Raw genomic sequence first — 13,509 nt, 5'->3', positions numbered from 1 at the left:
TGAGTAACTAGAAAGTCGGCAACTGTAACGTGTTAATTTTTTGCACAGGTATCGCTCATGCGATTTTAAAGGTATTAAAAGTAAATCAGGACATAGAAGTGAACGAAGATTGGTTGATTCAAAACAAAGCATCCTACCTTTTCTACTCTAATTCCAAATAGTTTTGCAGTTTTATTTCTCTGACCATCAGATTCCTCTCTGACAAAATGAGAATACAATCATGAGAAAACGAATTGCATTTATTAAATAATTTCACTTCAAACGTATTTTGTATTTCATTTTAACCACATATGTTAAGTGTGATTCATAATCACTGATCAGTAGCTAATCATTGTTAACCATGAGTTGAGATCAACTAGGGATGATTGTTCTTTTGTTAATGATTTTTTCAAAAACATGGAACCAGGTACAGACAGGTACATTTAAAGATCTGCAGAAACTTTAAGAAGTGTTATTGGGAATTACTGGACTAGACTTCAGGTATTTTCTGGTCTGTCAACTAATTTATTGCCCAGCACAGTGGCTCATGTAGACTACTGCTTTCACTTTTATTTGGTAAAGAATGAGTGGATGTATAAGCATAAGTAAAAAATTGTTCAAAAAACATATGAATGTGTGTGTACAAGAGAAAGGAAGGTTTGCACTGGGAGTACAAAAGTTGTTCAAAAATTGAAAATACATTAGTAGTTTTCAAAAAGAAAAATCAATTCAATAGTTACTAAAAAGACATTTGATCAAATTAAACTTTTTTCAATATTAAAAAAATAATAAAAACAAGGATCAGAAGTAGAATTTATTTTAATTTTTTTCTGCAAATTCTGTTTTAACCATTGCAGTAAGATGAAAAATATGACAATGTATTGGAAAGGAGAAAGGTAACAAAATTATCAGTATTGGGAAATAATAGATGTTTTTTACCTAGCAGCCTCAAAAAAACTTCCAGAAATTATTAATATTAATAACAGTATTCAGTTATTAAATATATGGATTCCAAATAGAAATACAATGAAAAATTTATGTTAGCTATTCAGAATAACTAAAATATTTAAAAATCATCCTAAGAAATGTATCTATACACCTAACATTCTGTCAGACACTAGAGAATTCCCTTGAGACATAAATGATGAAAATTTAAACAAACAGACACATATATACCTGTATGGGAAGACTGAATATTTTAAAGATGTCAACTCTTTTTTAGTAAATGTAATTTGAATCAATCTCCCTCCCAATTTTTAAAAATATAACACAATTATCTCTAAGTTTATCTTTGAAGAATAAAACCCAGAGTATAGTTATAAAACTGTGGACAAAAAAAAAATGGCAGAAATAAGTCTATCAGATGTAAACTACGTTATAAAGTTTCAATAACTAAAAGAATGCTGCATGGCCCTACGGAGAGAGCAAGCGTTCTGGGCAATGGAGAGATCTCTTGAAGTATAAATATAAAACCCCTGGTCCAGGCAGCAGCCCAGAGATGGGAAATTCACCATCCTCTAGCACTTGCTGTTCCCTCTGCTAGGAACCCCCCCACAGACACCTTTGTGCCTGATTGAAGTTGACTCATCTATTAATTTAGGTCTTTCTCTGCACCCCACTCCCCATACACCCTGCATCATCTCCACCCCATCAGTAGCTAGAACATGGACTGGCTGCAGGAGTCAGTAGAGGATTTTAATTCCATGCCCCAGTCAGGAGGTCTCTCTCCATTGCTAGGGACTTCTCCTGCACAGTGACATGGTCAGTACCTCGGATCAAGGCCTAAAGGAGTTTTGCCCATTATAAAAGGTATGCATCTGAGAAAATACCCTGTAGTACGACTAACAGAAATAGGATTTGAAATAGTGTGAGTATGCTGAAACACCAGACTGAATTAAATGAGATGAAGTGTATCACATTTAAGTGTAAGTGTTTTCAAGTTGGGACTCGTGAATTTCTTCATGTGTGGCATAGACTCATTCCTCATCGTGTGTTAAGCAATGGGTAAACAAGGAGAATGCAGCCCTAGTCCCCATCTTACTTCCCCTTATTGAATTAATGGCACTAAAATTGCTTGAAGAAAGCTCCCCAAGACCAGTGCAAGGTGGTGGGACTCAAGTCTTACTCAACATATTAAAAAATTAGTAAGGAAAAATGCTCATTAGATTTCTGGGTAGATTAAACTTTTTTGTGGGGTTTTGATACCATGTTGGCAAACAGATGATACATTTAGGCAAAGCAGTTTCGTCAGATCGTACCATTGGCTAAACCATTCTTTTTTTGCACAGAAGAATAGAAAGTAGTGCTTTTGCCAAAGCGCTAGAAGGTCCCCATAGCCTATCCCTGCACCCTTCTCTGACCTCACCTACCAACTCATTCTCCTGGCTGTGTGCCAGCCACACAGCCTGCTTCCTGACACTATAGCTCTCCAAGCCCATTAGGCCCCAGCTCCTGCCTATCTTGAGGATTCTGCTCTTATTGGTCCCTGGCCCTGGCCCTCTCCAACCATAAATATGACATAGCTGTGTTCAGTCCAGATGCAGCAGTAGAACCTCTCGCTGCAGCCCTCTGGGCTGGTCAGCTCTACCCTGATCTTTGTGTGCTTTTCCTCCAGCACCGAGAGCTGGTCGGTAGAAGGTGCTTAACAAGCATTTGGGAAATGAATGAGACTTTGAAAGAGCAAGAGAGATAATCGAAAGATATTTAAATCAAATTGCTTTGATTGAGAATATGGGGGGAAAAGGCATATGAGAATGAAAATTATGTCAATTTATCAGAGTAAAGTTAGTTGGATTTGCTTTCACTTTATCAAGAACAATGGAATCTGGAATATGCTTTGAAAGAATACCATCCCCATTAAAAAGTTATTATGCTTTATTTCCATTGTTTTGACTATTTATAATGGTTATTTACCATAAATGAAATCATCAGTATTATTTTTATCATTCCTAGGAGCATTTTCATTTACATGTTAGCATAATGCATTCAGTGATTTCTGAATACAGATAAGCCTGAGGTTTAATGAATCTTTGTGTTGTGTACCTCAGTACTAGAATTTCCATGTGGATTTTTGAAATTCAGCAACTTTAGCAGAACTATATAAACTATGCAGATTCAGACAGCCAATTTATTTATTATCGTGTTTAGAAAAATTTAAGTATCATAGAAAAATCAACAATTTTAATACAATTAACTTTGCTTAATTGAAGACACTAATATGTATTCCTATGTTTCTCTCTAGAGTTAGAAAATCATTAACTAAATAATGTCCAAGTGTTAAGTGGTACTGATACTGATTGTTAGTCACAAATCTTCCTCTAATTCCACATTTTAATCAGGTTCTCAATATTTTTTCTCTTTTAAATAAATTATCTTTGAAATATAGAAATTTCTGGCATTTAAATTATAAATGATGGTCCCAAATCAAAAGGTCTTAGGCAATGATTTCTCAAGTTCAGTACTTAAGACCTGAACTTTAGAATGGCAGTTTCAGGAGGGTATTTACCAGGAGCTTAGAGCCGCCCCTAGTAGACTTTGAAAGAATCAGTTCTCTAGGTAAAGAGTAATTGCTGCACTGTTTTTGTTTTTCAAAAAAATTTGCATATGCCTGTTTCACCACAACCTCATGAGGTTTATATTTTAATCATTTATCATTATTGTTATTATTATTGTTTTGTTGTTGTTGTTGTTGTTGTTTTATGCTTTGATTACTAGTTCAAACATTTTCTCATCTGGTTATTTTGATGTGTGATTTTCTCCTGTGAATTACTATGAACCTCTTTGAGAGTGTAAGCAAAGCATTCCATAATTGTTAGTAGAGACAGAAAGCTCCAAAAGGTAGACTTTCTATTCAATCTATCTTCCTATTGATTTCCCCAACTGGTACCTTTGGGTTTCTAAATGGGGGAAACTTCAGCAAACATCTACAAGTATCTTGTAGGCATCCTGATATTTACAAGGAGCCTCCATACACCATCTGCCTCCCAACTTCCATGGAACTTCCAGGGCCTATGGGGAGGGACCGGAACAAAAGGGAACTAGAGTGGAAAACTTTCTGGGAAACTTGAGTGAGGTCTTAATGTCCAAATTAGCTGGGAATAAATTTTTAGCTTTTACTAATTATATACAAGATGGGAATTATTTAAATATTCTTTATACACAGCTCAGCTCTTAAATATTTTAATGTATGATTTTCCTTTTCTCGTTCATGAACATAACATAGAGCATGTTCCACTCATCTCACATAACAGAAAATCTTCTTGCTCTCTGGCTCTCCACACTTCCCAATGTGGGATGTTTGCCTGAAATGTGTTAGAAGAATGGAATCTCTTTCATGCTTGATCTCACTCTGAGAATATTTGAAGATACAGTCCTTTGCAAGGGAGTTCAGTGCAGATTTACATGTATCAATATTTAAATTATTCTAATTCCACAAATTACAAGTACAAGTGTAAAGTATAAATTTAACATATGCATGTGAATCTAAATAGATTCAAAGTGATGTGGCTGATGAATTAGAAGATCACTGAATCTAAATATGAAATGTTCCCGAATTTGAAGTCTTTTCTATTAGACTGTTCCATGGAAGTTTACTTTTAAAGAATGTGTTTTTGTGGTCTGGGTGCTTCAAAAATAACAAGATTATGTATTGAATTCAGGATTCAGTGGCTATCGATTGAGAGTTCAAAATCACAAATCCACTTTTTTAAACGTGATCAATTCTCACATTGTGTTACAGACAGGGTTTGAAAGACAGGGACAAAAATCCACCTTCGTGCTTTCAACACCTACACTGGAGCTTTAAATCTGCTCCAGGCTCAGCGAGTGTTGATAGAAGAAAACTGAGGGATGAGCAGGACAGTTTTCCTCAAGCACACAGGATTTTGCTCTGGTTCTCTGCCCCATGCACTGCTCATTATTGACATATTACGCACTGTGTGTGTGCCTGTGAGTGTGGGGGGAGGGTCAAAGTGTGCGTGTGCCAGTGACATTTTCTACTATCTCCTTTGTAGAGCCGAAGTTCTTGGCAAGTACATTTTATGTGGAAGGCAGTATAATGGCCCCTCAATGAGGTTCAGGTCCCAGTTCCTAGTATCCATGGATGCTGTCTTACATGACTAAAGAGTTTTTGCACATCTGATTAAATTCAGGACTTGGAGGTGGGGATGATCCTGGAATGTTTGGGTGGATCCAATGTAATCACAAGGGTGCCAATGTGGAAGGGGGAGGCAGAAGAGGAAGAGAAAGAGGTGCCTTGCAGGCCCCACCTGTTGCCGCTGGTTTTGAAGAGGGGAAAGGGCCACAGACCAGGAACTCGAGAAGCCTCTAGATGCCAGAGACAACAAGAAAACCACTTCTCCCGGGCAGCCTGAGAGGGGAATTCAGCCCCGCTGACACCATGATATTAGCCCAGCAAGCCCTGGGTCTGATTGTTGGAACTGTAAGACAATACATTTGGGTTGTTTTAAGCCCCTAAGATTGTGGTAATTTGTTAGAGCAGCAATAGGAACCTGATGTATTCTCTGACACCCCTTTTTATTTCCTGATGCTTCTAACACAGCGTGTTGCACAGAAAAAGACTCTGAGATCTCTGAGGGCACTTGATCATTTTGGTACATCTCTTCATTCTCTGTTAAGAATAACACGTTTGCCACCCTATTCCATACTGGACCAGGACGGCATTAAACAGGCTTCCTCTGTTTGCAGATGACAAAGATCTGACACAAAAGAGCCTAACGTAATAAAAAGGCTCAGAGCACCTCTCCCATCACTCTGACCTCTGAGGGTGGAGCTGGCTTCATTCCCTGCTGAGTCGAGGGCCCAAATCAGTCCACTAAGATTCCCCCTCTGCTTTCTTTCTTTCTGGATGCAGGTTTTTCTATGTCTATGATTCACAAGTTTCTCGTGGCTTCTTTCTTTCAGGGAAGGCTTCTGAGCATGCCCCAGGGTAGATGCTGAAGGCACAAATGTGGATTTTTATTCCTGCCTCCTTTCTATCTCGAGAATTAACAATCTTCATCTGTAAATAATGTGATCACTGATAAAGTTTTAAAAAATGGACTTGTGATTTTGAACTCTTTACCGGTATTTTCTGAATCCCGAATTCAATGTACAGTTTGGCAGCCGGGCAGGGCTGCTGGATCGGAGACGCTCCTCCTTCCCGCGGCCGCTCCTCCTGGCTGAGTTGGACTTCTCACCGCGTGGTGACCTTAGAGCAGCTGGGCTTTGCTGCTCTGTGCAGCTCCAAGTTGTTGTGCCACATTCTGTTGATTGAAGCAGATCACAGCACCCAGCCAGATTTAAGGAGTGCCGGCTACACACACAGGCACGGACAGCACTGTCACGGTCCATCGGGGCCACCAGAGTAGCAGCTTACCACAGTGGATAGTGGACCTTTGTGACCAGGGCCCCAAATCAGAACATGGGGAAAATGATCGGGCAGTGCGACCAAGGAAATGGGACTGGAAACAAGTTCCAATACCCACAACAGTTTCTTCCGGGAGTGTTAGCAATTGCTGGAGCAAAGCTACACTATGCTCTAAGTATATTTACTAAACAATTCGTATATTTTCTGGAGTCGGGGAGGAATTACAAATTTAGGTTTAAAATGAAAGAAACTAAAAACTTGTTTTCCTTTCAATTTGTCTTATACTATGAATAGAAATGATGATACTATATAGAAACCCTGCTATAAAGGAATTAAACTCTGGAGGATTCTTGATGAATAAACTACAATGTCACTAGCCAGGTTGTTTGCCATGCCCTTTTTAATGTGACAAGTCCTTGGATGTTGGACTGAAATATTTTCACCCTTCAACCCACATTTTTTATGATTTGTATTTATTCTTAACAGTACAGATCTCGAATTGTCAAATTACTTGAACTGATTTACGGTAATTCGCTTTAAGTTAGAATATTTAATAATTAATAATAATAATGATAATAATTAATAATTAATTAATTTTGTCTGGATTTTAGTGAAGAACAATAAGGTTTTAAGATGACAGAGTTTCATTTACAATATTAGCTATGCACATGTTGAAGTGTATGGTGGACTTAAATTACTCTCATTTGAATTTTATTTTCAGAAAATGAACAGGCAGTATTGGGGATTAAAAAGTACTTGGGAAATGTACATATAAGGATTATTTGGGATGGAATCACCCAAGATCCTGGAATACTGAGCACACACTTGTTGATTGATTTTACCTGAGGCAAATATGAAGCAATAACAACCATATAAATTATTCAGAGACTCACCATCTATATTGGGACTCTTTAAAGATCACTTCAGAAAACATTTTGGCAGGATATTCTCTTTATACTTATTTTTTTTTCCAATTCCCTGTACAAAAGAGCTATAGATCCATATGGAATGAATTAACACTGATTCTTTCAAAATAAAATTAAATATTTTAAAACATTAGGTGGCAACTGGGTGATCTTTCCTAGCTAAAGCTCTCCTTGGTAGTTTATCTTAAACATTATTTTTTTTTTTTGTCTTTTCGGGATATTATATAGTGAATGTAAGAGATTTATTAAAAACCTTGGGTTGCTTGAGAGTACTTTCAGGACTTTGCCTTGAAATCTGCACACAAGCAAAATTTCTGATATTCTGAGTTGGGATTTCCAGTGTAAGAGGATTTCAGATGGCTGCCCGGCCTGGCTCCCTAAGTACTGTCTATCAGAAGGGCCCAGCTCCTACACAACCGCTCAGACTAAAATAGGGCAGCGGCAGACACACGGAATGAAAGAGACCAATTTAGACCAAGTCGAAGGTATCAAGTTCTTTTAAAATGGGCTCCTTAGTCTATAGAGAGATTTTATCCAGCTCAAAAGTAGATCGAAAACTCAGCAATTGCATAGTTCTGCATTTCTGAGTAGGAGACCCGGACTGGATTTCTGTTCTTTAAAGTGGTTTGAGACAGAGTGTTGGAAAGAGCAGATGCTTTGGTATTTGCAGATATGGGGTTAGAGACCCCAAATATCTGTTTACAAGTCCTGTGACTAAGAAGTATTCAGACACTTTTTTTTTCCAAAGTAAGATGTTTGGGGTCTCGACCCTGAGACTGAGAAGCATTCAGACATTTTGTTTTTCATGATAAGATCTTTTTGGGGTTGTTCTGAAGATTCAATGAGAAAATGGCAAGGTACTTCCCAAACTTCAAAGCCTCATGGCATTCAACTTTACATTATTATTACTAGTAATGCATAAAATATACATGGGTAATTTGGTCTATAAATGATATATTGAAAAACACAAGTAGACTGGATCAATCTTATTTGTTGAAAATGGGTTTACTTAAAAATATAATGTTTATAGCAGCTCAACTCACAATAGTAAGCTATAGAACCAACCTAGGTGCCCTACAACAGATGAATAGATAAAGAAAATGTTGTACGTATACACAATGGAATATTACTCAGCCATAAAAAGGCAGACACACAGAGTGTGTATGACTTTTGTATGTATGACTTTTGCTGGTAAATGGATGGATCTGTAGACTATCATGCTAAGTGAAAGACACCAATCCCAAAAACCAAAGTTCAAATTTTCTCTCTGACATGTGAAAGCTAACCCACAATAAGGAGGAGGAGGTGAGGGGAAGAATAGAAGTTCATTGGATTAGACAAAGAGGAATGAAGCGGGTGCGGTTAGGAATAGGAAAAACAATAAAATGAATCAGACATTATTTTCTTATGTTCCCATATGAATACATCACAGTGAATCTTCACATCATGTCTGCATTTCCTTCTCTGAGTGAATGAAAGGGTACTATTGACCACAAGAAATGGGATCCTAATTAGAATAAGGTATAATATGTCAAAATACACTCTACTTTCATTTATGTCTAAAAAGAACAAAGATTTTTTTTAAAGTACATGCAAGGTTCAAAGTAGTAAATGTAGCCCTCTCGTTATTTTAAAACTATTAAATCTTATTTTACTGGGCATAAAAACGTGGAGGAGAGGAGAGAGTCCACATTTTTGTTGAATAGTTGGAGATTGTGTTTTATGAGCCACAACCCAGAAGGGTCGTGGCTGTTTACCAAGAAAAATCACCTCCTGGTGTGGTTTCTGGAGATGACTCGCATCCAGCCACAGGGTTGGCGGTGGGGTGGGGCATGTGGGACTAGCGGGATGTTTTTGTTAACGGCTTGTTTCTCTGTATTTCTCTCCCAGCCATTGGCAGGACCCTCATCCCCCGTTACTTTAGCACTGTGTTTGAAGGAGGGGTGACCGACCTGTATTACATTCTCAAACACTCGAAAGAATCCTACCACAACTCCTCCATCACGGTGGACTGCGACCAGTGCGCCATGGTCACCCAGCATGGGAAGCCCATGTTCACCAAGGTAGGCCGGGCCCGGAGCACTCTGCCATTTCCTTCTCTGAATGAATGAAGGTTTCTAATAATCACTTTCTTCGGGAACATTGAGCTGACCTCTCGTCTCTCAGATACCTTCGGCTCCCAGAGAGAGGCCTGACTCTCGTGTGCGACTTCCTCTGGCCTTAGTAGCTAAATCTGGGTTTGCATGTGGTGCACAAAGAATCTTCCACAGCCGAAAGAGCATGTTCCTAAGGTGCAGTTTTCACACTGTATTATTTAAAAACAAATAAACAAATAAAGCCAGATTCAAATGTTAACAAACAGGGAGAAAAATTCTAGCAATCACAACCAAACTGTGATGAGCAAGGAATATAAAAACCATAATATGTAGTGAATGAAAGTAGGGAATTCAGGCTTTAAAGGGTTTCTCCCATATTTTTTTAAGAGTTCTGTGGTTGGTAAGTGAGCTGCCCAGCAAGTGAGTACAGTGGAGACAGAGAGAGCGATTAAGACAGGAGGGGAGGTCCAGAGAATGCCCTGCCCAGGCAGCTCGGAGAAGGACTTGAGGTACAGATAGAAGAGACAGAGCCCGGGGGCGTCTCACCGTGTGATCCCAGCAGCCCCCCAGGCTGAGGCAGGAGGATCCCAAGCTCACAGCCAGCCTCAGCAACTTAGTGAGACACTGTCTCAAAATAAGAAATAAAAAGGGCTGGGGATGTGCCTTAGTAGTAAGATGTCCCTGGGTTCAATCCCTGGTACAAAGAAAAAGAAAAAGAAAAAAAAAAAGAAGGAGAAGAAGAGATGAAGATTCAGCCTCATCTTCTGTACATCTTACCCCTGCCATCCAGGCCCTCTACAGAAAATTGGTATGGACCCTCTTTTTTACCAAAGACCTTTCTAGAACACTGCAGATTACCCCTTAATGTCCTCTCTCTAGTAGAAAAATGAGTAAGGACAGATATTTACTTAAAGAATCTGGCAGATTATTTAATTTATTTATTCATTTATTTTGGGGGTACTGGGGTTTGATCGAGGGTCTCACGCCTGTGAGCACACACTGGACCACAGATTCACACCCCCAGCCCCCAGAAATTCATTTTAATGCACGCTGGTTCCCTGCATTTGGGCTAAGACTCCATGTAAAACTAATTTATGATACTAATGACAGCAGCAATCTCTTAGTACAAAACACGTATGACAACCCTTTCTTTATAGTTAAAAGACATTGAATCATCAGGGTTAATTACCAAACCATAAAACCGAAGATGTATTTGTTACTTAGGCAGCTTTGCAGCAAGAATAAAAATACAATGTTTCTTATTTATTCACTGATATCAGTGGCTCAGTTTAATCTTTCTGGTGCCCAGGCTGGTGCCCACAGCAAAGGAAATGTTTATAAAATGCACAGATAAGCAGTAAAATGCCACTGATTCTATGGTGTCCTGATTTTGACACTAGACGTTTTAAATGTGCGACAGGGTTGGGTTCTCTCTTTCTTCCTGTTTCAAGAACTGGGCAGAGAGGAAAGTTGTGGTTTGGAGACAAAGAAGCCCCACATGAAGTGCAGAAGACCCTGAGGGAGGAGCTTCCTATATGGAAAGGAATGGCACCTGGATGGTGGTTTCTTTCTTCCCATGGATTCCACGGTTCATCTCCAATGTTACGGAGTCTGAGCACTGCAGAGAAAATCTGCTTCTGCTACTTCACTGTCAGTTCTCTCTCTCTCTCTCTCTCTCTCTCTCTCTCTCTCTCTCTCTCTCTCTTTCTCTCTTTCTCTCTCTCCCCTCTCTCTCTCCTTAATGTTACTTTAAGGTAATTCAAGGAAAACATACCACCTCCTTATGCTTTGAGGGACCAAAAAAAAAAAAAAACCCATGGTAATTAAATAAGGCTTTGCCTTAATGAAGGAGCAACTTGTAACATCTGCAGACATCGAAAATAAAAGTGCATTTCATAGCAGCCCTTTTATATATTTTCTCAGTTTCTTTCTTTCTCAGGCCAAAACTTTCTCATTAATGAACACAGTTAGTTGCTCTGAAGGCAAAGTGCTCAACATTCCAGATTTATTTTAGATCAAAAAGATTTGCATTCTTCCAATGAACTGATAAAGTGCTAGTTTCATTCCCATCAAGAAACCAAGGTTTTCCTGGGTCCCATTCTTTCTTTTCCTGGAATCCTCCCCTCCCAGATGGTTGAGGGGTTTGTTCGGGCACCCAAGCCACCAGAGAGACCCAAGTACTCCCTTGAACATGGCTCCCTTGGCCCCAAGCACCAGTTGTTTGGACCACCCATCTCACTCCACTCCACAGCAGCTTGTCTGTCCACTCATGTAATGAATATTTCCCTACCGTGACTGTGATGAACAATATCACAGGGAGATTAGTTTATAGGCACCTAGTCCGAGTGCTAATTTTATGTACGCTTATTTTTAGGAAATTTGTTAAAATTCATTTGTTGTATTCTTCTGTCCTTCCTTCCTTCTCTTGTTGACTTAGGGATTATTGCACTAACCAAAGAATCTTTCCAATTTTTCTTTTGCTCTTATATTCATTAAAAATAACTCATCCTCATATAATAAAATACCATGGCGATTCAGAATGAAACAGTGGGCTAATGACCTTTCAGTATCACAAAGAAAAACTTGGGAAGCCAGTGTTTATTTATTTATTTATTTTTGCTATTAGTACCTGGCACATTATATATCTGTGAGCAGCATCATGTTGGTCTAATTTAGACTATCAATAAACTCTCGTTCCCCAAATAGCATTTGACCCAGTGGTTCTCGGTTGCTTTTATGAAAATTTGGTCAACTAGTGAATCAAAAATCAGCCGCAGTCCTAATCAACAGTAATATTAAATATTCCTCAGGGGTATAGTGAGCATTTTGCAATTTCCTGATATCAGGAACATTATAGATTATGGATAAATATGCAATTAGAATTTTAAAACACACATTTTAGGGCCTTTCTTTTATGCTTTCAATTTTGAATCAAATAGAAAACAAAGCTTAATAATCAGAACAGGCATCAAGCTTTGCAGAAGCAAAGACCCCTGAGTTACAATTAAATTTGAGGCTTCGAACAGTGGCAGACGCGGAGAGGAACACTGTCAGTGACATTCTTGGGTAGTTTTAGGTTTTGCAACCTGAGACAAGAGTCACAGCCATCCTGGACACCTTTACCACCTCTGTGAATATAGGGTGGTGTTTTCTCTGTTCTTAATTATTTATTGTGAAATTACTAACTACTGTAAAAAACATACTCTGAAAGTGGCCAGCCAGTTTTTCTGGATGAACACTCCCTTGTGTCTTTGACAGCCCGTCTTACCTTAGCCAGCATACCACGTAACTCTCCAGAATTTCTGTTCTTCCTCTGACTTTTGCCAAACTATTGGCAATGATCATGTTGCTTTAATGTGCATTTACACACACAGGGATCTCTAAGTAAGATCCAGAGAGCTTTATGCAACCATTAATCTGAAAGCACTATGCCATGCAGGCTGTTCAAGCATAAAGACTAAGGAAATTAAATAAGCACTCCCACCTAAAAAGGCACACTTTATTTCATAACAGCAGTATGAGAAGCATTGTATTATACAACTACGTGGTCAGGTCCATGTTGCTTTACAATTAGTCAAAGAAAGAAAAGGGTTAAAAAGCTACCGGTTAGTTTGAGAAATGTTCTTTTTTAGTTCTCTTGTTCCTGGCCTAGTCTCAAGGTAGCACGTGATCTGCTGAATGCCTGCCAGCCTCTTTCTTGTTGATCCTCCGGAGACCATCTGTGCTGGGGGCATTGATTAGAGTGTGTCTGCTGGGATTACATCTTTTCTGTTGCCATGCCAACTAATCAGCTGATTTTGGTTACCACAGAAACAAAATGTCAGAGCTCACAGTACGGTAACATGAATTCAGCACAACAGAAAATGTTTTCTTAATTGGGGACCCTTTTGATTTTGGATTCCAAGGGAAAGGCAGCTTGAAAAAAAAAAAGGCCAACTTTAGATAAAAGCTACATTAATTGTATTGATTAAGAGTAATGCACAGAATATTTTTTGAAGGGAAAAGATATTAATTTCCTTTCGAAGGCTATGCCTATCTTTTTTTTTTTTTTTACCATTTCCGAGCAAGGAATACATATATTTTTTCATATGTGCCTCTATTCCGTTTCCTGAATGTTGCATATAAAACAAATCACAAAGCC

General features: G+C 38.7%; 1 protein-coding gene across 10 annotated transcripts in view; it reads left to right on the top strand.

Moving 5' to 3' along the window:
• Positions 1 to 13,509, top strand: part of Ldb2 (LIM domain binding 2) — a 342,989-nt gene that overhangs the window by 259,186 nt on the left and 70,294 nt on the right. For all 10 annotated transcript variants that reach the window (XM_071614170.1, XM_071614168.1, XM_071614169.1 and 7 more), the window contains exon 3: positions 9,163 to 9,335. In XM_071614170.1, coding sequence (XP_071470271.1) covers positions 9,163 to 9,335 — 173 coding nt within the window. The remainder of the gene's footprint in view (positions 1 to 9,162; positions 9,336 to 13,509) is intronic.

The sequence above is a fragment of the Marmota flaviventris genome, chromosome 7 (assembly GCF_047511675.1).
Source record: "Marmota flaviventris isolate mMarFla1 chromosome 7, mMarFla1.hap1, whole genome shotgun sequence".
NCBI classification, from domain to species: domain Eukaryota; kingdom Metazoa; phylum Chordata; class Mammalia; order Rodentia; family Sciuridae; genus Marmota; species Marmota flaviventris.
The sequence above is the reverse complement of the archived record's forward strand: the minus strand, read 5'-3'. Positions and strand labels throughout refer to the sequence as shown.